General features: G+C 42.4%; 1 protein-coding gene and 1 long non-coding RNA gene across 3 annotated transcripts in view; both read left to right on the forward strand.

The window, feature by feature from the left end:
* The window catches only part of LOC124873343 (glypican-5-like), a 107,893-nt gene extending 89,766 nt beyond the window's left edge, over positions 1–18,127 (forward strand). For both annotated transcript variants that reach the window (XM_047373913.1, XM_047373912.1), the window contains exons 10-11: positions 14,966–15,060; positions 16,379–18,127. In XM_047373913.1, the coding sequence (XP_047229869.1) occupies positions 14,966–15,060; positions 16,379–16,474 (191 nt within the window). In that variant the 3' untranslated portion in view covers positions 16,475–18,127. The remainder of the gene's footprint in view (positions 1–14,965; positions 15,061–16,378) is intronic.
* Positions 18,128–25,165: 7,038 nt separating this feature from the next.
* LOC124874367 lies at positions 25,166–26,249 on the forward strand. Its single transcript, XR_007039782.1, has 3 exons — positions 25,166–25,222; positions 25,363–25,478; positions 25,581–26,249. It is a non-coding gene; the product is annotated as an uncharacterized LOC124874367 (long non-coding RNA).
* Positions 26,250–27,062: the final 813 nt, after the last annotated feature.

Consider the following 27,062-nt stretch of genomic DNA (forward strand, 5'->3'; position numbering starts at 1 on the left):
AGTCGGGCTCGCCTCCACGCACAGCGTGGGCTCTGGAACCCATCTCCTTGAGAAGGGTTGGACTCTCTTCTACTCTGGAGTGGCCCACGGGGAGAGGCGGCGGGCTGGTGTGGGTTTGCTTGTTGCCCCCCAGCTCAGCCATCTCGTGTTGGGGTTTACCCCAGTGGATGAGAGGGTCGTATCCCTGCGCCTTCGGGTTGGGGAGAGGTCTCTGACTGTCATTTCAGCCTACGGGCCGAGTGGTAGTGCAGAGTACCCGGCCTTCTTGGCGTCCCTGTCGGGGGTGCTGGATAGTGCCCCTCCCGGGGACTCCATTATTCTGCTGGGGGACTTCAACGCCCACGTGGGGAACGACAGTGACACCTGGAGAGGCGTGATCGGGAGGAATGGTCTCCCCGATCTGAATCCGAGTGGTGTTTTGTTATTGGACTTCTGTGCTAGTCGCGGATTGTCCATAACGAACACCATGTTCAAACATAAGGGTGTCCATCAGTGCACTTGGCACCAGGACACCCTAGGCAGGAGGTCGATGATCGACTTTGTTGTCGTATCATCAGACCTTCGGCCGCATGTTTTGGACACTCGGGTGAAGAGAGGGGCTGAGCTGTCCTCTGATCATCACCTGGTGGTGAGTTGGATCCGCTGGAGGAGGAGAAAGCCGGACAGACTCGGCAGGCCCAAGCGCGTAGTGAGGGTCTGCTGGGAACGCCTGGTGGAGCCCTCGGCCAGGGATGTATTCAACTCCCACCTGCGGGAGAGCTTCGACCAGATCCCGGGGGATGTTGGAGACATAGAGTCCGAGTGGACCATGTTCTCTGCATCTATTGTCGATGCTGCTGCCCATAGCTGTGGCCGTAAGGTCTGCGGTGCCTGTCGTGGCGGCAATCCCAGAACCCGGTGGTGGACACCGGCAGTAAGGGATGCTGTTAAGCTGAAGAAGGAGTCCTATCGGCTGTGGTTGGCTTGTGGGACTCCTGAGGCGGCTGACGGGTACCGTGAGGCCAAGCGTGCTGCGGCCCGGGCTGTGGCAGAGGCAAAAACTCGGGCCTGGGAAGAGTTCGGTGAGGCCATGGAGAAGGACTACCGGTTGGCCTCGAAGCGATTCTGGCAAACCGTCCGGCGCCTCAGGAGGGGGAAGCAGTGCTTTGCCAACACTGTTTATAGTGGGGGCGGGAGACTGCTGACCTCGACTGAGGACATTATCGGGCAGTGGAAGGAGTACTTCGAGGATCTCCTCAATCCTGCCATCACGCATTCCGTGGTGGAAACAGAGGCTGGGGACTCGGGGTTGGACTCTTTCATCACCCAGGCTGAAGTCACCGAGGTGGTTAAAAAGCTCCGCGGTGGCAAGGCTTCGGGGGTGGATGAGATCCGCCCTGAGTACCTCAAGTCTCTGGATGTTGTAGGGCTGTCATGGTTGACACGCCTCTTCAACATTGCGTGGCGGTCGGGGACAGTGCCTCTGGACTGGCAGACTGGGGTGGTGGTCCCCCTTTATAAGAAGGGGGACCGGAGGGTGTGTTCCAACTACAGGGGGATCACACTCCTCAGCCTCCCTGGTAAGGCCTACGCCAGGGTATTGGAGAGGAGAGTCCGACCGATAGTCGAACCTCGGCTTCAGGAGGAACAGTGTGGTTTTCGTCCCAGCCGTGGAACACTGGACCAGCTCTATACCCTCTACAGGGTGCTCGAGGGTTCATGGGAGTTTGCCCAACCGGTTCACATGTGTTTTGTGGACCTGGAGAAGGCATTCGACTGTGTCCCTCGTGATGCCCTGTGGGGGGTGCTCCAGGAGTATGGAATCGGGGGCCCTTTATTAGGGGCCATCCGGTCCCTGTACGAGCGGAGCAGGAGTTTGGTCCGCATTGCCGGCACTAAGTCGGACCTGTTCCCAGTGCATGTTGGACTCCGGCATGGCTGCCCTTTGTCGCCGGTCCTGTTCATAACTTTTATGGACAGGATTTCTAGACGCAGCCAAGGGCCGGAGGGGGTCTGGTTTGGGGACCAGTGGATTTCGTCTCTTCTTTTTGCGGATGACGTGGTCCTGCTGGCCCCTTCTAGCCAAGACCTACAGCATGCGCTGTGGCGGTTCGCAGCCGAGTGTGAAGCGGCTGGGATGGGGATCAGCTCCTCCAAGTCCGAGGCCATGGTACTCGACCGGAAAAGGGTGGCTTGTCCTCTTCAGGTTGGAGGGGAGTTCCTGCCTCAAGTGGACGAGTTTAAGTATCTCGGGGTCTTGTTCACGAGTGAGGGAAGAATGGAGCAGGAGATTGACAGATGGATCGGTGCAGCTGCCACAGTAATGGGGGCGCTGTGCCGGTCCATTGTGGTGAAGAGAGAGCTTAGCCGAAAAGCAAAGCTCTCAATTTACTGGTCGGTCTACGTTCCTACCCTCACCTATGGCCATGAACTTTGGGTCATGACCGAAAGAACGAGATCACGGATACAAGCGGCTGAAATGAGCTTCCTCCGTAGGGTGGCCGGGCACTCCCTTAGAGATAGGGTGAGGAGCTCGGCCATCCGGGAGGAGCTCGGAGTAGAGCCGCTGCTCCTCCACATTGAGAGGAGCCAGTTGCGGTGGCTCGGGCATCTATACCGGATGGCTCCTGGACGCCTTCCTCGGGAGGTGTTCCAGGCACGTCCCACCGGGAGGAGGCCCAGGGGACGGCCCAGGACACGCTGGAGGGACTATGTCTCTCGGCTGGCCTGGGAACGCCTTGGGCTCCCCCTGGAGGAGCTGGAGGAGGTGTCTGGAGAGAGGGACGTCTGGGCGTCTCTGCTGAGTCTGCTGCCCCCGCGACCCGGTCCTGGATAAGCGGAAGACGACGAACGAACGAACGGAATGGATTTAAATTGAATTGAATTAAATGTGGGGAAAGGATAACACCAACATTTTGGTAGTGTTCGGGTTTCTTTAATTTACTCATAAGTAATGACATTTTTCAAATCACATTTAAACTATTAATTGTGATTAGAGCATTGCTCTTTTTATGCATGCACTCCAGCCCTAACATTTTCCGTACATTTCCACTTTACATGAGAACACAAGTGTCCACACAACCCACATCATAGTTATTGTGGCCATTACCTTGTCAGTTCAAAGAAAAATGTCAGATTTATATCATGCATGTTCACAGCAGGTAATCCACCGAAGATTTCAGCCAGACAAGTGTAATGAGAATGGAAATACTTTCATCAGACTGTTTTCTTCTGACCTTAATGTGTCTTTCCACAATGTTGTCAATATAGCAGATTCTACAGGGGATGGACAATGAAACTGAAACACCGGGCATTTTAGTGTGGGAGGTTTCATGGCTAAATTGGACCAGCCTCGTAGCCAGTCTTCATTGATTGCACATTGCACCAGCAAGAGCAGAGTGTGAAGGTTCAATTAGCAGGGTAAGAGCACAGTTTTGCTCAAAATATTGAAATGCACACAACATTATGGGTGACATACCAGAGTTCAAAAGAGGACAAATTGTTGGTGCATGTCTTGCTGGCGCATCTGTGACCAAGGCAGCAAGTCTTTGTGATGTATCAAGAGCCACGGTATCCAGGGTAATGTCAGCATACCACCAAGAAGGATGAACCACATCCAACAGGATTAACTGTGGACGCAAGAGGAAGCTGTCTGAAAGGGATGTTCGGGTGCTAACCCAGATTGTATCCAAAAAACATAAAACCACTGCTGCCCAAATCACGGCAGAATTAAATGTGCGCCTCAACTCTCCTGTTTCCACCAGAGCTGTCCGTCGGGAGCTCCACAGGGTCAATATACACGGCCGGGCTGCTATAGCCAAACCTTTGGTCACTCATGCCAATGCCAAACGTCGGTTTCAATGGTGCAAGGAGCGCAAATCTTGGGCTGTGGACAATGTGAAACATGTATTGTTCTCTGATGAGTCCACCTTTACTGTTTTCCCCACATCCAGGAGAGTTACGGTGTGGAGAAGCCCAAAGAAGTGTACCACCCAGACTGTTGCATGCCCAGAGTGAAGCATGGGGGTAGATCAGTGATGGTTTGGGCTGCCATATCAGGGCATTCCCTTGGCCCAATACTTGTGCCAGATGGGCGCGTCACTGCCAAGGACTACCGAACCATTCTTGGGGACTATGTGCATCCAATGGTTCAAACATTGTATCCTGAAGGCGGTGCCGTGTATCAGGATGACAATGCACCAATACACACAGCACGACTGGTGAAAGATTGGTTTGATGAACATGAAAGTGAAGTTGAACATCTCCCATGTCCTGCACAGTCACCAGATCTAAATATTATTGAGCCACTTTGGGGTGTTTTGGAGGAGCGAGTCAGGAAACGTTTTCTTCCACCAGTATCACGTAGTGACCTGGCCACTATCCTGCAAGAAGAATGGCTTAAAATCCTTCTGACCTCTGTGCTGAACTTGTATATGTCATTCCCAAGACGAACTGACGCTGTATTGGCCGCAAAAGGAGGCCCTACACCATACTAATAAATTACTGTGGTCTAAAACCAGGTGTTTCAGTTTCATTGTCCAGCCCCTGTATATCAATATATATATATCAAGCACTGCAGTCATGGCAAACGCTTTTTAAAAGAATAAGTATAAACCATAGTCCCATATCCCTGTCATTCTGTTCTGTTCCATATTTTTTAACATGCTTTCTGGCTGGATATATGGAAGTTCTTGATGTAATTTTATAACATCAAGCTTGTCAATGTAAGGCCTAAGAAATTTGTTGTGTTTCATAATTAATCACTACAAGCAGTACATTTCATATTTATAGTTGTTTTGGAGCTGTTTAAGGTCATAAATGAATCATTTTATATTTATTTCAAGTGTTGTTGGCATTAGTCATAGGTCCTTGCACAGCATGAAATTAATTATAGCAAGTTGCCTACTAGAGAGTCTAGAGTCTATTCTATGATTTTGTTTTTTATAGAGACTCATCATAGCGATTAAAAATGTGTTAGACCCACTGAGCATTAGATCAGCGTTCTACATTGACAGGTTGGACGCAAAAGCCAAAAAATATTCTTGCCACAAAATTGTACATTAAACAAAACACCCAAATGTATGAACTGATCATTGTTTCAACAAGATTTAATTTATACCAAGCAGTTTAGGACTTAATTTATACGCATACACATACACTATTATGCTTTACAAAAAGTCAGTAAAACATGCAAATAGCACAGACTGAATTTCAAAGGTTGCTTCATTTTCAGCTTTTTAAATGTACAAATCAAACAATGCTTTGACAATACATTGTTGTAATTCTACTGTAATGGCACCACAATGAAAACACAGTTTAACTCCCACACTTACAGTGCCCTGTAAACTTTAAAGCAAAATTTTCCTTTTTATTCCAGTAGCATAATTTTGTACTAAAATATTTTCTGTACCCTTATCTCATTTCCCATAACATCCTCCTCACAATGCATGTAATATAAATAGTGACAAAATATGTATCCAACATATTTTGTCACTATTTATGACAAATATGTATCCAACCCCCTCCTTGAACCGCTACCTTAACGTGGTGGAGGGGTTTGAGTGCTCAAATGACCCTAGAGGCTTTGTTATCTGGGGCCTAAATGCTCCTGGTAGGGTCTCCCATGGCAAACAGGCTCTAGGTGATGGGTCAGACAAAAGGTGGTTCAAGAATCCCTCATGAAGAACAAAATATCGAGGCACGTGACATCGCCCGGTACGGCGGAGCTGGGGTCCCACCCTGGAGCCAGGCCTGGGGTCGGGACTCGTCGGAGAGCGCCTGGTGGCCGGGTTGCTCCTCGCGGGACCCGGCCGGGCCAAGCCCGAACGAGAGACGCGAGGCCATCCCCCAGTGGGCCCACCACCTGCAGGGGGAACCGTGAGAGACCGGTGCAAAGAGGATTGGGTGGCAGACGAAGGTGGAGACCTCAGCGGCCCGATCCCCAGATGCTTAGGCTGGCTCTAGGGACGTGGAATGTCACCTCGCTGGGGGGGAAGGAGCCTGAGCTTGTGCGGGAGGTCGAGAGATATCGACTAGAAATAGTCGGGCTCGCCCAGCCGAGAGACGTAGTCCCTCCAGCGTCTCCTGGGCCGTCCCCTGGGCCGCCCCCTAGTGGGTTGTGCCTGGAACACCTCCCGAGGAAGGCATCCACGAGGCATCCAGTATAGATGCTTGAGCCACCTCAACTGGCTCCTCTCGATGTGGAGGAGCAGTGGCTCTACTCCGAGCTCCTGCCGGATGGCCGAGCTCCTCACCCTATCTCTAAGGGAGTGCCCGTCCACCCTACGGAGGAAGCTCATTTCAGCCACTTGTGTCCAGCCCGGCCACCCTACGGAGGAAGCTCATTTCAGCCCCTTGTGTCCGGGATTTTGGTCATGACCCAAAGTTCATGGCCATAGGTGAGGGTAGAAACGTAGACCGACCGGTAAATCGAGAGATTCCCTTTTAGGCTCAGCTCTCTCTTCACCACAACGGACCGGCACAGCGTCCCCATTACTGCGGCAGCCGCACCGACCCGTCTGTTGATCTCTCGCTCCATTCTCCCCTTGCTCGTGAACAAGAGCCCAAGATACTTGAACTCCTCCACTTGAGGCAGGAACTCCCCTCCAAACTGAAGAGGGCAAGCCACCTTTTTCCGGTTGAGAACCATGGCCTCGGACTTGGAGGAGCTGATCTTCACCCCAGCCGCTTCACACTCGGCTGCAAACTGCCCCAGTGCATGCTGTAGGTCTTGGCTAGAGGGGGCCAGTAGGACCACGTCATCTGCAAAAAGAAGAGACGAAATCCCCAAACGCCTAGAAATCCTGTCCATAAAAGTTAGGGACCAGTGACAAAACAGGACCGATGACAAAGGGCAGCCCTGTCGGAGTCCAACATGCACCGGGAACAGGTCCAGTGTAGAGATGGTCCAGTGTTCCACGGCCGGGACAAAAACCACACAGCTCCTTCTGAAGCCAAGATTTGACTATTGGCTGGATTCTCCTCTTCAACACCTTGGCATAGGCCTTACCAGGGAGGCTGAGGAGTGTGATCCCTCTATAGTTGGAACAAACCCTCCATTCACCCTTCCTTTGAAAGGGGGCCACCACCCCGGTCTGCTAGTCCAGAGGCACTGTCCCCGACCACCACGCAATGTTGAAGAGGCATGTCAACCATGACAGCCACACAACATCCAGAGACTTGCGGTACTCAGGGTGGATCTTATCCACCCCCAAAGCCCTTCCACCGTGGAAGTTTTAAAGCACCTTGGTGACTTCAGCCTGTGTGACTCCAACCCCAGCCTCTGCTTCCACTATGGAATGCGTGAAGGCAGGATTAAGGAGATCCTCGAAGTACTCCTTCCGCTGCCCGACAATGTCCCCAGTCGAGATCAGCAGCTCCCCACCCTCACTGTAAACAGTGTTGGCAAAGCACTGCTTCCCCCTCCTGATGTGCCTGACAGTTTGTCAGATTCACTTCTAGTCTTTCTCCATCCCCTTACCAAACTCCTCCCAGGCCTGAGTTTTTGCCTTCATCAACCTCCTGCCTAGGGTGTCCTGGTGCCAGGTTCACTGATGAACACCCTTATGCTTGAACATGGTGTTCATTATGGACAATCCATGACTAGCACAGGAGTCCAATAATGAAACACCACTCAGATTCAGATCGGGGAGGCCATTTCTTCCAATCACGCCTCTCCAGGTGTCACTGTCGTTTCCCACGTGGGTGTTGAAGTCCCCCAGCAGAATAACGGAATCCCCGGGAGGGGCACTATCCAGCACCCCCGACAGGGACGCCAAAAAGGCTGGGTACTCCGCACTACCGCTCAGCCCAAAGGCTGAAACAACAATCAGAGACCTGTCCCTGAACCGAAGGGGCAGGGATGCGACCCTCTCATCCACCGAGGTAAACACCAAGACGAAACGGCTGAGCTGGGGGGCAACAAGCAAAGCCACCCCAGCCTGCCGCCTCTCCCCGTGGGCCACTCCAGAGTAGAAGAGAGTCCAGCCCCTCTCGAGGAGAGGCGAGCCCGACTACTTTTAGTAGATATCTCTCGACCTCCTGCACAAGCTCAGGGTCCTTCCCCCCACGCGAGATGAGATTCCACATCCCTAGAGCCAGCCTTAGCATCCGGAGATCGGGTCGTCGAGGTCTCCACCTTCATCCGCTGCCCGATCGTCTTTGCACCGGTCCCTCATGGTTCCCCGAGCAGGTAGCCCACTGGGGAATGGCCTTTCGTCTCTCGTTCGGGCTTGGCCGGGCCGGGTCCCATGAGGAGCAATCCGGCCACCAGGCGCTCTCCGACGAGTCCCGACCCCAGGCCTGGCTCCAGGGTGGGACCCGTCTCTGCGACGTCACGTGCCTCAATGTTGTAATCCTTATGAAGGCGACCAGTCACCCATAGACTTTTTGCAATGGGAGACCCTACTAGGGGCATTTAAGCCCCTGACAACATAACCTCTAGGATCATTCGAGCACTCAAACCCCTCCACCACGTTAAGGTGGCAGTTCAAGGAGGGCTGTTTTAAAATTTTAGGCCTTACCTGTTTTAAATTTTTTTATTTTTATTGTAACAATAACTCCTGCACTTTATCTGTCAAATTAGATCAGGGAAAAGCCCTTCAATACTAAGCAACATACAAAATCAAACACAAATAAAAAATGCTTCAGTTAAACTTTCTGTATAAAAATTATTAGAGGTGCCACTATCTGTATTCAATAATTATTTATGTGGTATTATCTTCTACCAAATAAACTGTATTTTTATTTTCATTGTGTGATTCTACTACAATAATTTATTATAAGAATTTTAACACATCTTTTACAAGGATGCCAATGAACGTGTAGGTCACTGTATTTAATAGTTCCACTATATTACCCTGTGAAGCTCTGTAGCACACAATGTATTTATAATTCCTGTATTCTTTCACTGATGTTACCACCAAGTTTTTTTTATAACTCATTTAATATGTGTGCATTTACTGAAAGAAACCTAAATGCTATTTAGATGTGTACTGAACTTCTACTTTTAAACCAAATTCCTTATTAGGCATGCATTTTACTGGTCAATTTCTGTAATTGCTTGTTTATACTAGCAGAATGTATTCTCAATACTTTATTTATCAGCAAAAATAACATTTATTATCAAGCTCACCACATTAACCATTTTTGCTTTTAATATCATTGAATACTTTGAGTCCAATATGTAAATAACCATTTTTACCATGATCCTCATTCTCCCTCTCTCTCTCTCTCTCTCTCTCTCTCTCTCTCTCTCTCTGTGTGTGTGTGTGTGTGTGTGGAGGGGCGGGGGGCTCCCTGAAGAGCTGAGGCTGAAGTAATGAAATGCTCATTACTGATTCAGCTGGAGACACTGGGGATACATTTCAACACTTACACACACACGCACATACATCAGCTCAGACTGTTCAAGGTCACCTAGCAACGTGTGTGTGTATGTGTGTGTGTGTGTTCTAGCATTTGTTACATTGCAAGGCCCATTTTTTTTAACTTGTGTGGTGTTGTGAGGACCCACTTCTTATGGGGCAAAAAGCCTGGGCTTCATAAGCATAGCCGCTGTTTTTGGGTTAGGTTAGGTTTACAATTAAGGTGTGAATTGAGTTTAGGTTAGGTTCAGGGTTAGGATCAAGGTTTGGCTGTACAAATTAATGGAAAATGGAGGTCAATGCAAAGTCCCTGTAAGGATAGAAGACATAATATAAGTATGTGTGTACGGGGGGGGGGTTACGTGAGTTTGTTTGTTGAGAGGCAGAAAAATTTGTCCTAACCAGAGCCTAAAATGACAGTTGTGTACAGTATACCTCATATATTTGATATCAGACAACTTCCTTAATGACTTTTGTCTTTTATACATGCTGCACAGACAAAGATATTAACCCTTGCTGTTAGTTTCCTGTATGAACTGTGGCTTATTGAATCTCTCCTTTGACAAAACCTCACTTGTTTCAGAGCAATTATTAGAAAAATGCAGAAGAGAAAATTTAGCACAGTTATGCAAATGTTTGGCTGTTCTTAGACGGATGCATTTTGTGGTTAGGGTTCCCATAGAAGTCCTAGAATCAACATGACAAAGAAAAAAGGCTTCTTTATTTTTACCTTAGGGCTCATATTTTATTGCCTAAAGCTAACATTAGTTAAACTCTGTTCATGTTCTGAAGAAAGTCACAGCCATTAAACTGAGAGATTAGTTCAGAAAAATCTGGAACATACTTATTATTTCTTTTGATGATGTCTTAGGTGATTTTTTTGTTTTACTCTTTTTGTTTGTTCTTTTGTGTACTTGACTGCAGTATGTCATAGTAAAAAAAAGTGGCACACTGCCAGCATGAAATTGTAAATGAAGTCAATAAATAAACACAACACGTAAATGAAGTTTATTTGTTAAACTGAACTTCAAGACAGACTGTCCACACAGTTTTGTCAGCTATTAATTCAGGTTTTACTTTATGGAGCTGAGTTATCGGTGTTGCTTTACAACATAACCCCAAAGGGCCAGCATAAACATTAGTACAACTTATGTGCGTAGACTCTTCTTTATGATGTTGTGCATTACTTTACCAATTCATTGTTTTGCATTAGAAATTATCAGAAAAGGGTTTTAAATCTTATTGAATTTGTAAAGTGGTGGTACTTGGAAAATACAAATTTTTCCAAGTACCAATCCTGACACAATAAGCACAATAAAAAAAATTTTCTTGTCAATTGACTCTGCTTGATTGACTGAATGATGGTGTGTAATTATGCATAACAATTTTACTCAGAAGTTTTTTTCAAGTTTGATGTTTGGAAAATCAATTAGAAGTTAGAAAATAAACAGGAAAAGTCAGTTGTTCCTCACCAACCCTGACATCAGAATCCAATAGCAATTTTTCATCTGAAACTGAGTGACAGCAGCAGTGACGGCTACAGTTTTGACGTATCTTATTAAATACCTCAAAGACATGTATTGTCTGTAATTGTGCTGAAAGGCTTTAAGTGGCAGGGCTAAATTTTAAGCAGTCTGGCTTAATCCATTATTAATATTTTTAAAGATAATGAAAGACTACACAACAGTAACTGTGGTAATTAATATGTGTGACAGTGTATGTAGCGGTAGGGGGCAGGGTATGAGCAGGAGAAGCAGCAATCTAGTAAACATTTGGCAACCAGTTTGTGTCCTCTGGGTCACCACAGCTATGATTTATGTTCCTCCCCCACCTGACTAGGACTCTCGCTGCTACCCATGGTTGAACACTTTGCTCCAAATTCTGTTCCATTTTAATGTTACTTCTCTGAATTTCAGTCCACTTGTGATATAGACATATATATATATATCTGCTTGAAGAGGAAAGAATGATGGATCACTGTCTGTTTGTTTTCACCAGCTACTCCTTTAAAACCCCCACAGAAAGCAGTTACCGTTAGTGTCAGTCCTTGTAAAGTGTCAGCTCAGCTCCTGTGGGGATGCAAAGCGTGCATGAATGGAGCGGTTGTGCTGTTCATATCCTGCATGACATGAACAATGCTGAAACCTTTGTATTATCTGTTATAGCCCTGACCTGGATATAAGCTGTCTACCACTTCAGTTCACTGACAGGGTGCTTCAAATGTCACTCCTGAATTCTTATTATTGCTCTCTGTCCCACACATGCTCACACCTTCACATGTAATTCATTGCAGTAAAGGTTAAAGTACACCTTGAATAGATTCAGTGACATTCTGACTTACCTACCTCTACTTTGTGTGTCTATGTGTGTGCATATGTTTAGTCTATATGCTATAGATGATTTGTTCTACTTTGTTGCTTGGAAACAAACCTCCCATTGTTAATATTAGAGGAGGTTTGTGACACACCTTGGGATAAGAACTAAAATTTAAAAAGTATCTGAAGTCTTCTTTGCATAAAATAAAATAATGGTAACCCATTTCTTCTTTTCTGCATTGAATGTTTCTATGTTTTTTTACTTTTAGTTTTCATAAATAAATGTTTTGTTCATGTCGAATTATGCTAATGTCAGGTCCTGGCTACAACCTCATTATACTCACACCGTTTTAAAGGCGCTCCAAGTCAGTTTTTATAGCACTCTTGGAAGTGAAGCTGCTATGTGCGTCATATCTAGCCATTACTCTGGTTTATACCAAGGATTTTACCAGGTAGCTACAACAAACAATTTAGGCTCTCCCAAACTCCCAAAGCTTTTTTTATTCTGTTACCACAACACTGAAAAACAACCAACTATAAATGATTTCCCCTTTTTTGTTTAATTCACATTCAGCCAGAAACCCAGCCTACAGGCAAAATTTTGGTGTAACATGACTTACATTATTTTAATAAGAAAATAATTACAAATTATGCTGCTGTCATATGAAAACTCAACTATTTTTTCAGTATGTGATTAGCAGTTTTTAAGTAAACGTCCCTTTTGCACAGAATATTATATATTTTTGTAGTTCTGCCTTTTACGGAGTTACACAGGGAGTCTAGCCAGCATTCAGCTGCTTAACCGACAACCCCCTGGTAGCTTGCCAACTGTAGTTTTAATGCTCAAAGTTAAAATCGCAGACACATACTGATGGAGCCTTCCATTGTCAGCATTTATTTCCGGGAGCTTGCAGATGCTTACCCAAATGCAACCCAAATGCAAGTGGAGCAAAACCACTGGTAATCGTATGGGCATTGTGGTGCAGTATAATCATACTGTCATAATAAAACCTATGGGTCACTGAAGTTCATCTGTGTAAAGGCAGATAAGCCAATATAGTGTATTAATCCCTAGGGTGATATTATGTTTGAGAAAACAAACAATGGCATAAAACTAAAGAAAGAAACTGAAGGTTTTCAGTCCTTATAGAAATAGATGGACACAGCTGCAGAACACACAAAGAGGCATACAAACAAACTCTCACACTTAAAAAGTGATGAATCCAGTTTCGCCTTGTGTCTCTGCGCCTCTGTTTTCCAAGGCAGTATGCAATAAAAGACATGCCTAATAGGTGAACATTCTGCTCTCACTATATCTTTAAAATTATCTGCATACATGATCGAAAATTCAACATCTTTCTTTGGGCTTACTGACTTTTTTGGAGATTGTTAATATTTTTATTATTATTTAATATTATGAGACATATTATATGCCAGAGTGACTGAACACTTAAAAACTCCCCTCATTCCTTTGCGACTGAAACTGGCTCTTTGTCCATTATAGAGTGATACAATGTGTATTGTTACTGACAGAATCAGGTTTCTTCCCAAGCAGGTGTGTGCACGCCTGTGTGTGTCACCAAGATATAAGGAAGAAAGAGGGAACCCACTGTGTGAGTGTTTTTGGGACAGCGCAGGTGAATACAGGAATGTCCTTCAGTGAATGTGTGTGGGTATGTGTCAGCTCTCTTTGCCAGCAGCACCATTGTTTCCCTCCCGCTGTAATCAAGCCATTTACCTGAGTTTCTCCCAGAAGGGATTTGGACCGATGCCAACACACACACACACACACACACACACACACACACACAGACAGACACACAGACACACGCACAAACACCCACAAGCATGCATTTGAAAAAAGTAGTTTCACTCCAGTTACATACCAGTGAGATGAAGCAACATTTTGAATATCTGTGGGTGTGTCTTTTTTTTTCATGTTTATGTATCTAATGTGAGAGGCTGTGCTCTATGTGGCTGTGGGTGTGTGCGGTGAAATCCATAAATCCTTCATGTTTAAACAGCAACAAAACAATCTAAGTTATGCAAGATTTTTGTGCAACTCCAATAACAGAAATAGAAAACATCTTTTACTATCAGGATTTGTTTTTCACAACAACAGATGTTCTTTACTTGATATGTTTTAGCTCCATAAAAGATTCTGCAGAGATACATATCTATAAATTATACATATCCTGGTAATTATGTTGTTTTGTCAAGATAACTGAATAAGCATATTTAATTCAATGCTACCTTTTAGGTATGCCACACACAAATATTGAGAAACACTGCATTTGGTGAAAGTGGACCTGGAACAATATTTTTCCTTGAAGCAGTACCTTTCCATCCAGCTGTGTTGAAACATAAATGTATTTAGTGGTGAAGCTATATAAACACGCATGTGATTATTAACTGATTTATTGACGTGCACATGTATCACCTAAGTGCATCGATAGAGCAGCCTTGAAAACTACAGTTTTCATAAATCTAGATGCATCATTTTAAAATGTTTGTATCTGTGAAATCTGATCTTAGATGAAAGATGAAAGTCACACTTTTGAATAAACTCCTGTAGGGTTTTCAGTTCCTGCAATTTCTGTTGTGAGGCTGTGACATTTTCTTCTGCTTTTTCAATTTTTGGCCCTAATTGTGTGGGAAAAGAACTGTGTGCCAGAATAAACATGGAAGGTGCATCTATTACAGCATCTTGTTGTATACCATCTGGGAAAGATGGTATACAACATCTGTACTGTATATACTGATAACCAGAGTTTAATTTTATGTTTACTGTTGTGATGCCATTATTGTTAGATAATTTCAGTCTTTTATTAAAATTTTCACTGCAGCAAAGCTATTTACTGTCATGTGTATTATTTTAACATTGAAAGTAGTATTTTTCTACACTTTTCTGCTTATTGCTGAGTTATGGAAAGGTTAATAAGCACATCTGTTGTGTAACATCAAACCTCATTGTACTGAGATCATAAAACAGCTCTGCTTGTGAAAGAAAGTCTTTAAAAAGAATTTGATAGCCACAAAGAACTGTTGTAATTTTGATGCCTCAGTCAATGCTTTTAGTCAATCACTGAGAAGGTCTTTTGTGACTGGTGTGGTCAAATGATTTAATACACAATTTTAGATAAACCAGCACAGAGATGTGCTAGTTTAAATTAATACTTGATTTTGGGTTTCAGTACAGTGTAGAAAGGCTCAATCAGTGTAGCTTTAAATCAAACTGATGAGGGCTCATTGATATGATTATCTACAGTATATACTTGACTTCTTCATGTTTTCCCATCCATGCAGGTGATGATTCTCTGAGTGGTCGTAGTCCAGAAACAAAAGACATGGTTTCTCCTCCTCGTCGCACAGTTCCTCCAGCTCAAAATTCACCTCCACAGGTAGAGTAAAAAACTCAGACTCTAACATTGATTAGGTTGCTAAAAATACAACAATTTGAAAGTAAACTTTGGATCATGTTTACATTTTGCTTTGGTTAATGTAATGCAATACCGGGGAAAGTTTAATAATGTATTCCTCTTGATTTTTGACAACTTTCTTGCATACAAGGCTGTGGTTATACATTATTGAAGCCATTTCTGCTGACTAAATGTCTGTTTCCAATAGTTTGCAGCTTCTTTTAATCATCCAACTGCAAAGCAGACTTACAGTTTTATGTATTAGTTTTGTACATATCTGATTCTATAAAACGGATCCTGATACAATCTGGGAATGATGTACTATAAAGGTCACAGTCACAGATCACCTTGTAAATTAAATACTTTGCACCTTTCTTTGCATAAGGCTCAAATAAGTTACTAATGCTTGTTTTCCCTAAACTCAAGTTTATTCCACAAAATTGTAGTTTCCTAACCCAAACACTCACAAAATCCTGCATTAAATAAGAAAATAATTTCTCTTAATTTTGAGAATTAAGTCTTGCAGCTAATGAAAAGTCTTTGTTCAGTTTATTAGAAAACTACAATATTATATAAGACCAAAAGGGAAATCTTTTTAAATATAGACATAATCATTGCTGAATAAGCTGGCTGTACAAAAGAAAACATATTACAATAATAGAAAGTTGAGTGGAAGGACAAAGTGTGGTAGAAAAAGCTGCACAAGCAACACGAAAAACTGCAGCCTTCAGAGGATTGTGAAGCAAAGCCAATAAAATACTTTGGGGGAGATTCACAAAGCGTGGACTACAGCTGAAGTCAGAACATTGGCTATAACTTTCACTTTGCTTGATTTAAGCCAGTCCTGACCCAGAGACAATGTCAGAAGCATCATTTTTGGGTTTAGGGGTCTTTTGCAGAGTGGTCCAAAGTCTTTTTTACTGGTGAAATTTTTGCACTTCATTTGGAAAACAATCTCTCGCAGTCTGGAAGTGGAGAGACACATAATCCAAGTTCCTTATAGCACCATCCCATCAGTCTCATTCAGCTCACCTGTACTTGCCTCATTGTACTCACCTGGTTTCCTTGTAGCCCATCACATCTCCTCAATATATATGCTCATTGGTTCTCATTGTTCCCCGCCAGATTTTACTCTTTGCCCACCTGGCTGCATGCTGCAATTTTGTAGTAAACAGACAAATACTTTCGACAATATTGAAGTGTATTACTGAAATAAATGAACCTTGCGATGGTATTCTAATTTGCAATCTATCTGTAAAATGATATTGCATAACATTATTCCAACTTGTGTCTTTTTCAGGTGGCTGTGCACAGCTCAGCACATACAATAACCTTTGAACAGCTCACCTTGGTGATTCTTCTGCTCCTAATGCTGTCCTCATGGGAACCACGCTGACCAGGAAGAGAAAGCCCCACCGACAGACAAACTGGGATAGTTGAAGGTCAACAGAGTTTTGAATGTTTTGTGGTGCCGTAAAGCTTCAGTAAGCCCAGCTGAACCGTTCTGACTGTTTTAGCCATTGGTGGCCAACGGGATGGAACAAGCTGCTGATTTACCACAGCTCCTGGTGCAAAGAACATCTTTTTTACTATTACCTGTAACTGACCTACCTGTGTTTGTGTTTAATGGTTATAGGATAGTTCACACAACACTACTGACTTTTTTGAGAAGATGTAAATACGAGTATATATAAATTATATATTTATATTAAGAGATCCAGTAGATAATAGCCTGATGTGTACATTGAGCTCATTGTTGGAAAAGAAATTTAAAACACTTGGATGATAATGGATTTTATTATTTGGTTTGACCTTTATTTTAATATGATCTAGTGATTAATTTACATTTACATGTTTGTTACCACACCACTAGTAGTAAAGTAGTAGTAAAGGTCCTGCATAGATTTAATATTTGTAAGAATCGAGATGGAACAGGATGGAAAGGTTTTTTCTTAAAAGGTAAAACAAAGAGTTATCTGATGTTTGTGCTACTTGTAAGTCTGTGCACACTATTCTTGCCCTGCATGGCTTATCTGCTTTGGACTACTTTATGATGATTTTGCTGCAAAAGGTATCATTTCTGATATTTTGTAATAATGCTCTGTAGTGTCTTGATTTCTTAAACCAAGAGGAAACATGTTTGGCTGTGTTCAGTCCAGGTGGAGTGTTGAATAGTTGTTTACTTCTGAAGGCCTTTGCTTGCGCTGGAATTTTTCTCAGCGTAGGGGGCTTAATATATATGCATGCCTCACTTTTCAGATTCAAACCTTTTGAAAACCATGTATCATTTTGCTCAACTTCATAATTAGGATGTACTTTGTGTTAATCTATAACAGTAAATCTCAATCTCAAAATACTTTAACATCATTGTAATGTCAAAAAAAGTTGAAAAGCCTAAGGGGCATGAATACTTTTGCAATGCTACATATTCATTTGTGCAGGAGATTTTAATTAGGTCAGATATACAAAATAGCAAGGCATGTGTCGGTTGATGTTTTAGCTTCTTACTTATAATTTAGGTATGTATGTATTGTCACATTCTACAAAATGTGCTTATTTCAGGTGATACACTTTATTTATGAAGGATTTTGACTGCCAGATGAGACAGCTTAAGAACAAATATTAAAATCTAGAATAATTTAGGTACAGGAATGTGAGGATTCTCCCAGCATCCTCAGCTTGTGTGTAAAAAATGTAAATCTGCACAGGATTGTTGTTTTTAGGCTGTGGTAAAACAAGGGTTCACCACCTTCAGATTTTCAAGGCTATGTTTGAATATAAAAAGATTTATTTTCATATACAGCATTTTTAGGTTTATACAGCACCTCTGTATCATTGGGCTGATAAAACATAATTAACAGTTCTGGATCTTAGGTGTAATAATGTAAAGGAAATGATATGGTAAGTGGTAGTAAAACTAATTATTTTTGTAACAAGTTACTACTATATGACAGATGTATGAGGTCTAGCCTTGATAATTCTGCACATAAATTGTAGAAACATCATCATTTTGATGACTCTAATTATTAAAACTGTTTTCAGATACAAACTAGACTTTTGTCTTAAATAAACTATGCGAGAGATTTAAGGAGAGTTGCTGTAGGTCTACCTGGGAGGCACAAACAGAAATGACGTCCAAAACATGAACTCAGCAGAATGCACTCAATTCCAGCTGCACCTTGGTATAAGTTAAGTCCAAGCTCACATGAATAAGAATACCCAAATGCAGTCTATAAGAACTCCAAAATGTTAAAGAAGAAATAAGCAACCATGTACCCGTCACATGATAATATCAGTTGTCATCATCAAATAAGAGACTTGAAGAGCTCTGCCAAATCGCGCATGTTCATTTCTTTCACATGTCCTGTCGCCGCATTTCAGGTATACCATATGGAGAACCTGGCTGCCTACATGTGCTAGAGCAGCTTTGCTTTACAAAAACGATATCTGGAGACAAAACCCTGATCGACTTTATTAAATCAGGGTTGCATCTGACATCAGAGTAGACAGTTTGTATTCATAAAATATGAAGTTGTGTATGTATAACCTCAACCTTTGGGACTATTTCTGTGTGTGTGTGTGTGTGTGTGTGTGTTCCTGTCTTGGCATCACAGTGAGAACCATTTTCCCGATTTCACCATCAAATTGAGGACCGTTTGTACCAAAGTGAGGACATTTTGCTGGTCCTCACGACCTATTTTGCTAACGGTTAGGTTTAGGACTAAGGTGTGAATTGAGTTTAGGTTAAGGTTAGGGTTAGGTAAGCACTGGTAATGGTTAGGTTTAGGGTTATTGTCAGGGTTAGGGTATAGAAAGGGTTGAAAATGACTGAAAATCAATGGAAGTCAATTGTGCGTGTGTGTGTGTGCGTGTGGAGTAGATGTATTTCCTAGTTTATCACCTGAAGTTGCAAAGATGTCACAATGGTAAGATTAGAAACCTGCTGTTTTGCTTTGCTTTTAACTAATACATAAAAAATATGTTCATGTCTAAATTTATACCAGAATTACATCCCAGAGCATTAAAAATTGTGTAGTTTGAAGTAAACTATCAGAAAAATAAAAATGTAAATGAAGAACAAGATTTCATTTTAAAAGATTGATGGGATTTCTTTGCTTTATAATATCCATCTTCTATCCTGCATTTATAAAATCCGAGCCCTTAATTATATTGACCCTGGCTAAGCCTTATGATTGATGGTGGAGCTATAAAACTTGTATTCATCAATGCCATGGTGTTCAGCCTTCAAGGTACACTGACTAAGGACATGTTGCTGATCAAAGTTTTATTGATGTTTGAGCTATAAACACATGACCGTTGACATAAGTTATTAAAAACCTCACTCACCAAAACAAACAAAAAGGTTATTTGTGATTCATCTTTTTTATGTTCATATATCTCTATGCCAAGAACTTGTTTTAAGGGTACCAGTTGAGACACTTTTAAATTTGATCTCTGTGAATGTCATTTGTTTCTATTTGCTCCTGGTTTCATGCAGTGATCCTGAATATCAGCTGATGGAAGCTTAGCAAAAGTGGTTTAACACGACAGCTGTAACGATCAGAGATGAACTATCTATCTTAGGCGTGTTTCTATGCTAGGTTTCTATGTCAACAGATACATCTTGAACAGTTTTATATTTGTTCCCCACATTCCAGTTAAACTACATTTTTTATCATCTACAATAATGACTAGAACAGGCTGTTTTCATGCCAGCAGCTCTGTTTGAAAGCATTTGAGTTTCCAGGAAGATTAATGTGTTGGCAGATTTTATCACAGACAGGTTAAGATAGATGAGGTGATACTTTTTCACCAACCTTTGACATTGTATGTCTTGGCCCCTGCCCCACCATGTTTACTGGTAAAGTCTGTGACATGTTTCCTCTTTTGTTAAGTGTACATTTTTTGACCAGTTTAAATTGAGACTATATAGTTATTTTAAAAAATGTCTCTGCAAAATCAAAAAGTCAAAGAAGCACTAAACAACCTGTTTCTATGATTATTAACATAGGAATGCCAGACTGTTTTCTGCAATGGGTGTGATTCATTATTTACCAGAAAACATCGTCTGTAAACCATGTTTTGGCAGGTGTAAAATCTCTCCAGAAAGTTTTTAACTGCAACACAGACTGGGATGTGCAGGTCGCAGCAGGCTAAGCTGCTTTGTCTTTCATTACTTTTCTCCCTGACATCTTCACACTTGAGTGCGTCACTATCAGACACTTAAAAACACAGAATTGTATGATGCATCTGCTCAATGAGAATGTGTATGTGTGTGAGAATGAAAGGCACGGTGCACAGGATCTCAAAGAAGAATGATTAAAAAGGAGCGTATTAAAGTATTAAGGAATTTTCTAGGTGGGCTTAGTTGGAGGGCAGATGAATGAGGACTGGAGGTTCAGATAAAAGGCTGAGGCCTCAAGAAAGTGATAAAACTGGTTGGGTTTAATTGAGCTCTGACTATCTGAACCTGCTTTGTCATTCTCATGACATGTCTCAAAATGAAAATCAAAGCCACAAAACTTTACCAGGACTAGGTTTCAAGGGAGCATTAATGAAAGGTCTCATTTATTTATGTTACGTAACCAATGTGCAGACTGGTTTCTCTAGCCGTCTGACAACATGTTGACATTGCTGCTGCGGTTGTCTTAGTTAACAATGAAATCCTTCACCTGTGAGGTGCCAAGAAGAAACTCAAGATGATACTTGTGCTCGTCTACATACAATATCCGTATTGTGGCAGTGGATTAAGAACCAACAAAAAGAGTCTGGAGCAAAAAAGGTTTTTTAAGGATTGGTATTAAAACTAAAATAAAATGGATCAGAAGCATGTTAAAAAAGTGTTTTATTCTTCATATAAAAGCTTCTTTTATGAATTGTTTTTCTGAAAGGGGAAAAATGCCACTTCCTACTGGATCTGACAACAGGTTAAGAATGTTTTCTTTTTTTCTAAACTGGTATTAAACAACGTGCTTCTCTTTAATGCTTGATAGGTTGTATGTGCTAATCTCTCCACACATTAATCCTGACAGCATTTATCCTGCCAAAGTAATAAATCTCTGGGTGGATTAACTGTTAGCCTGACATGACACAAGTGTGTGAACTAGAGAATTAACATGTTCCTCTGTTGGATTATCTGTCAGGGATTGAATTTGTCCTCACCATCCAACATGGGATGTTAAAGTAATTTGATCATTGTAATAGTTTCCCATCTAATTTAGATTAACAGATATCTTAAAAGAGCTGGTGTTTCAGGGTAAGGATAAAGGAACCCATCAACTAATTTTAACAATCTGCAGAGGTTTTCGTCATTATGGAGTTCACAGACATGCAAGCAATTACAATTTCAAATAAATCAAACATAGTTTTCTGTTTGGTCTTTGAGTTGAAAGGCTATGGAAAATCATTTTATGAAGGCTGTCTTCTAGCCTAATTGGGTGTTTGTTTATAGAAGAGTCTTCTCTGCACAAGTATTTTAGCCTTTGAGGTAAAATAATTTCATTTTAAAGGGATTTCATGGGGTCGATGCTCAGTGAAAAATAAAGTAGAAAATCCCTCCAATGATCCAAGTGTTTGCATATTGGCCACATCATGGTAACACAAACACCAGATTTGATGTTACATTAAAACATGTAACCACATACAGTGGTCAGGAATACGATTCTGACCTCCTACCAAATAGTGTGTTGGTCCACTTTTTTGCTGTGATGGCACAAAATGTTGGCAGCGCATCAGTTAAGTCATATAGGTAGCCAAGTGGGGCCTCCATGATTAGGACTTGTATGCCCAGCATCCAACAGATGCTTGATTGGACTCAAATCTAGGGAATTTTGAGGCCAAGAAAACCCATCACACTCTTGGTTTTCCTCTAAACATTCCTGAATCATGTTTGCTTTGTGGCAGTGCACATCATTTTCCTGAAAGAGGCCACATACATCAAGGAATATCAGTTTCAGGAAAACATGCACACGGTCTGTAACAATGCTTAGATAAATATGTGTTAAAGTTACATTCACATAGAGGCAGGACCCAAGGTTGCAAGTAAAACATTGCCTAGAGCATTACACTGCCTTTGCTTACTTGTCTTCCTCCCATATTGCATCCTGTGATTTATCAGACCAGGCCACTTACTGTCATATGAAAAAATTAGGACACCCTATGAAACTGCTTTTTTATAACATTTGGAAATGGATGTTAAATATTATTTTACCAATGTTGAAAATTTTTATATTACTAAACAATTAAAACAAGAAAACAGTCTACAGGGGAGAAGACAAACAAAACCAACACCGACATACCAAAGTCTGGCCACCCATTTAAATTTACCCTCAAAGCACATTGCAAGATGCTGAAAAACCCTAAAATATCATCACAGATGACATGAATGTGACTCTATGTACAATCCTAAAGAGACTGTGCAATTTTACCTTCCATGGGGGTGTCCATAAAGTAAACCTTGACTCTCCTAGAAAAACATGAAAGCCAGGTCAGAGTTTGTTGAAGAGAACATAGACAAAGACCAGGACTTCCAGGATGTTCTTTGGCTGTTCTTTGGACAGATTAGTTTATTGAACTATGTGGACACTGAAACCAAGGACATGTTTGGAACAACACAGGAAAAAAATGTCATGCCAATCGTGAAACACAGAACTGCAAGTGTCATGCTTTGGGGATGCTTTGCAGGAACGAGGCCTGGCCATCTCACCGTTATAACATACACCATGAATTGTGTTGTCTTTAAGAGGGTAGATGAGGAAAATGTGAGACCATGTTTGAAAAAGTTAAAGCTGAAACACAGTTGGTTCCTGGAATAAGATAATGACCCAAAACATGGTGATGAAGAGAGAGCTGAGCCGAAAAGCAAAGCTCTCGATTTACCAGTTGGTCTACGCTCCTCCGTAGGGTGGCCGGGCACTCCCTTAGAGATAGGGTGAGGAGCTCGGCCATCCGGGAGGGGCTCGGAGGGGCTGTTCCTCCACATCGAGAGGAGGCAGTTGAGGTGGCTCAGGTCTATCTACATCGAATGCCTCCTGGACGCCTTCCTCGGGAAGTGTTCCTTGCACGTCCCACCGGGAGGAGGCCCAGGGGACGGCCCAGAACACGCTGGAGGGACTATGTCTCTCAGCTGGCCTGGGAACGCCTTGGGCTCCCCTGGGAGGAGCTGGAGGAGGTGTCTGCGGAGAGGGATGTCTGGGTGTCTCTGCTGAGTCTGCTGCCCCTGTGAACCGGGCCCGGATAAAGCGGAAGACGACGAGTACGAGTACGAGATATGCCAAGAACTAAACATTTGCTGTGGATTTCTGGTGGTGTTGTGTACACATTGCTTCTCAGTATACTAAAGTACACTCTGCTTTTGATCCCTTAATAGTCTAACAAAGTATATTTTGATTCAACTCTGAAAATACAAATCTGACCCATACAGCATTAATTTCATCTTGCAGATTTCAACTTTGCAGCCTGCTTCATTCCTTCAAGTATGGAGAAATCATTTAAACCATTTGTTGCTTCAAAATCCCCCCAAAATTACATTCAGTTCTGGGATGTTTGTCAAACCTTGCTGACCTTTCCTAGCCAGCCTCTGGTTCCAGCAGTTCTGCTGATGGGGATGATAATATATGTGAAGATTGGAGGAGCTCCGACAGTTCATCTCTCATATCTTCTGGCCAGAGAAAGGCAACAAATCTTTACTTGTCAGTGACATCTCAACATAACGGCACACTAAAGCTGATAGGAGTGTTTGCAGACAGTTAAACTGTTCTTTGTAGTTCTTTCAGCGCATTCATGCATCCTTGTATAGTTTTCTTCTTTTCTTTTCACAAATCTCTAATCCTGACCTTGGTATCAACTTTTAAGTAAAAGCAGTTTCTTCTGATGCTTGACAGCTGGAGGACAATAGAACATAGTGTGTTTGTCAGAAATAATTCAGCTAAATCCTTTCGGCTTTCAGACTTCCTGGCAAATGATCTGAAATTTAAAGAAACAACATTTTAAATCAAAAGTATCTTACAGGTTTCTTCTATATTTCTTTTTTGTCACACTTAAATGTTTCAGATTTTCAAACAATATTAACGATAACCAGAATAAATACAAATAAGAGATTTACGATTAATGATTTCCTTTGTGAAGGAAAAAATGTATCCAAAACAACCTGAAAAAGTAAATGCTTCCCTTGTTACATTATGAATTATCTGTGATTAACATTAACTGATTTCAGTTTTACTTGCCATACATGGGCCTGATTGCTCTCTGACCTCTAGAATCACGAATCACTTACAGATAACCTGTCTGACATAATTAAATAGGCTAAAAGATTTCAAAAAGTAAAGCATCATGCCCCAAACTAAAGAAACTGAAGGACAGAAGTTAAAAAAAGTTGCTGACATCTGTTGGTTTGAAAAGGGTTGCAAAGCCATTCCTGAGACTTTGGGATTAAACTGAACCACGGTGAGAGCAGTTATCTACAAATGGAGAAAAACATGAAACACTGGTGACAATATTCTGAAGCACACTAGGCTTTGGAGTGACCTAGTCAAAGTCTTAAATGCAATTGAGGTGCTGTGGCATGACCTTAAATAGGCTTTCAGGAAATATTTTACATTGGGCCAGGTTGGTTTGGATAGCTTTTTTCACTTAATTAAATAAAATCCCCATTTGCAAACAGCCTTTTTTATTGATTCTTGTTATGTTTGTCTGATATTAAAGTTAGATGATCTGAAACATGTTAATGTGAAAAGAAAAAAGCAAAACCAGATGAAATCTATAAACGGTGAGCACGTTTTGGTGAAAAATCTTTAAGCAAGTAGACACATTTCTTGCAGCAGAAGTTTACTAATGACAAGAAAATACCAGCTGCCCTATGCACTTCAGTTGAAAGTGAGAAAATTATTTTTGTATAAAACCAAAAGTTGCTCTTTTTTAACTGCACCTTCTGCACAACGAAAAGATAAATATCAGACTGTGTCTTGTGATACCTTAGATTGCTAAAATGTGTCATGAAGGATTACATTGATTTCTGAAAACAGTTTAAAACAAGGTTTCAGAAGATTTTTGTGTGACTCAGATACAATGCTGCAGTTAACATCACCATGGAAACCTCAGCTCAAAGCTGATGGACAGCTGACAATCAAAATCTTCTCACAATTTTGTAAGCACAGTTTCAGAGGCTTAGCTCAAATTATCAATGGACAAAGACCAGCCAGCTTCAGATGAGAAAACACCATAAATAAAATTCTGTCAGGATCTGGAGGTGTGATCTACCTGCCGATAACCTTTTTTCACCACCAGGTGCGGCTGCCTGGAGGAGTTGGAGAGGGACAGGTGTAGCTCATCAAGCACTCGGCAGGGCAGTATAAAGAGGAGGGTTTGCCGGCATTTCATTGCCTGAGCATTTCGCCCTTGCGGTACAGTTTACTGGCCGTTCTGATTATTTGTTCTTGCTTGAAAGAGAAGACTTGTTTTTGTGGGTACCTTGTACTAACTTTTCCCTGTCCTGCAACCTTCAGGTGCTGATTCCTCGACCGGACTTGAGCTAACCAGAAACACGGAAACCCTGTCGGAACACTCCCCTGAATCCTGGATCATACCAGCTGGCAAACCATCCAGAGAGACTTCCCAGCTGAGCGAACCTGTCCGCCCTCCCAGCGCCATCCGCTCGGCGCCGCCTTACCATCCGCTCTGGATGAAGGCTGACTGCGTTCACACTCACTCCAGGTTCTGCGGACCTCCCCGCTCTCACCTGTAAGCCGCACATCATTCTCTGGCACGTTTCTGAGGTCCAGAGGCTTTTTCCCGCAACCAGTGGGTTCCTGTCCTGATCTCCCGTTTCTCCTCCTCCTGGGCTTGTAGTTAATAGATCTAACCATAAGAACTGTATTTTGTCTCTGGGTGTCTCTGCATGTAGGTCAGGTCGGCAGTAAACATTATGACAAAATCCTAGCATTAACAAAGTCTTTAGGCATTAAAAAAATGCAAAGCCTGTTCATGCAGCTTTTGATTTATTAAAAGCACCATTCTGTCAACTGAAACCCATCTAAAGTTAAATTAAATGCCCTTAAATTATGTTCTGGGTCAGTTGGATGAATGAATTTGAATGGGAAAGCTATTGTGTATAAAATGCATGTAAAATAACTTACAAAGTTTTTAAGTTTGCAATAAAAAAATATTAATGGTGACCAAATTTTAAAGCTCTGGTGCATACAAAAATATTACCTGTATTCGTAAAAGGATTTTTAATTTTTGTTTCAGAATCAACGTTATTGCCAAGTTCGTACATACAAACAAGAAATTTGACTCCGGTACACTTTGCTCTTTGGTTTTGTTTTTGCATTACAGAATATACATATTTACAATGTACAATATACACATATCTAATGAAAAAGGTGCATTTGCTACATCTGTATGCTGTTGTTCTGTACTCTATTAAATGTTCATCAGAGAAAGAGCCTGGGAGAAGAAACTGTCTCTGTGGTGGCTGGTTTTAGCGAACAATGCTCTGTAGCAACGGCCTGAAGGTAAAACTCTAAACAGTTTATGTGCAGGGTGTGTGGGGTCTGCAGAGATTTTAGCAGCTCTTTTCCTGACCCAGTCTCACCTGCTGCTGTCGGTCTGTCAGGAAGCTGTTGATCCACTGACAGGTGGATGCTGGGACGTTGAGCTGTGTGAGCTTCTGGTGGAGGATGTCTGGTATGATGGTGTTGAAGGCCGAGCTGAAGTCTACAAACAGGATCCTTGTTTACGTCCCTGGGTGGTCGATGTGTTGCAGGATGAAGTGTAGACCTAAGTTAACAGCATCATCTGCCGACCTGTTTGCTCGGTAAGTAAACTGCAGGGGGTCCAGCAGGGGGCCTGTGATGTCTTTCAGGTGCTTCAACACCAGCTGCTCAAAGGATTTCATGACCACAGACGTCAGGGCTACAGGCCTGTAGTCATTTAATCCTACGATGGTGGGTTTCTTGGGAACCAGGATGATGGTGGATCGTTTGAGG

This window comes from Girardinichthys multiradiatus, chromosome 9 (assembly GCF_021462225.1).
Source record: "Girardinichthys multiradiatus isolate DD_20200921_A chromosome 9, DD_fGirMul_XY1, whole genome shotgun sequence".
Taxonomy (NCBI): Eukaryota; Metazoa; Chordata; class Actinopteri; order Cyprinodontiformes; family Goodeidae; genus Girardinichthys; species Girardinichthys multiradiatus.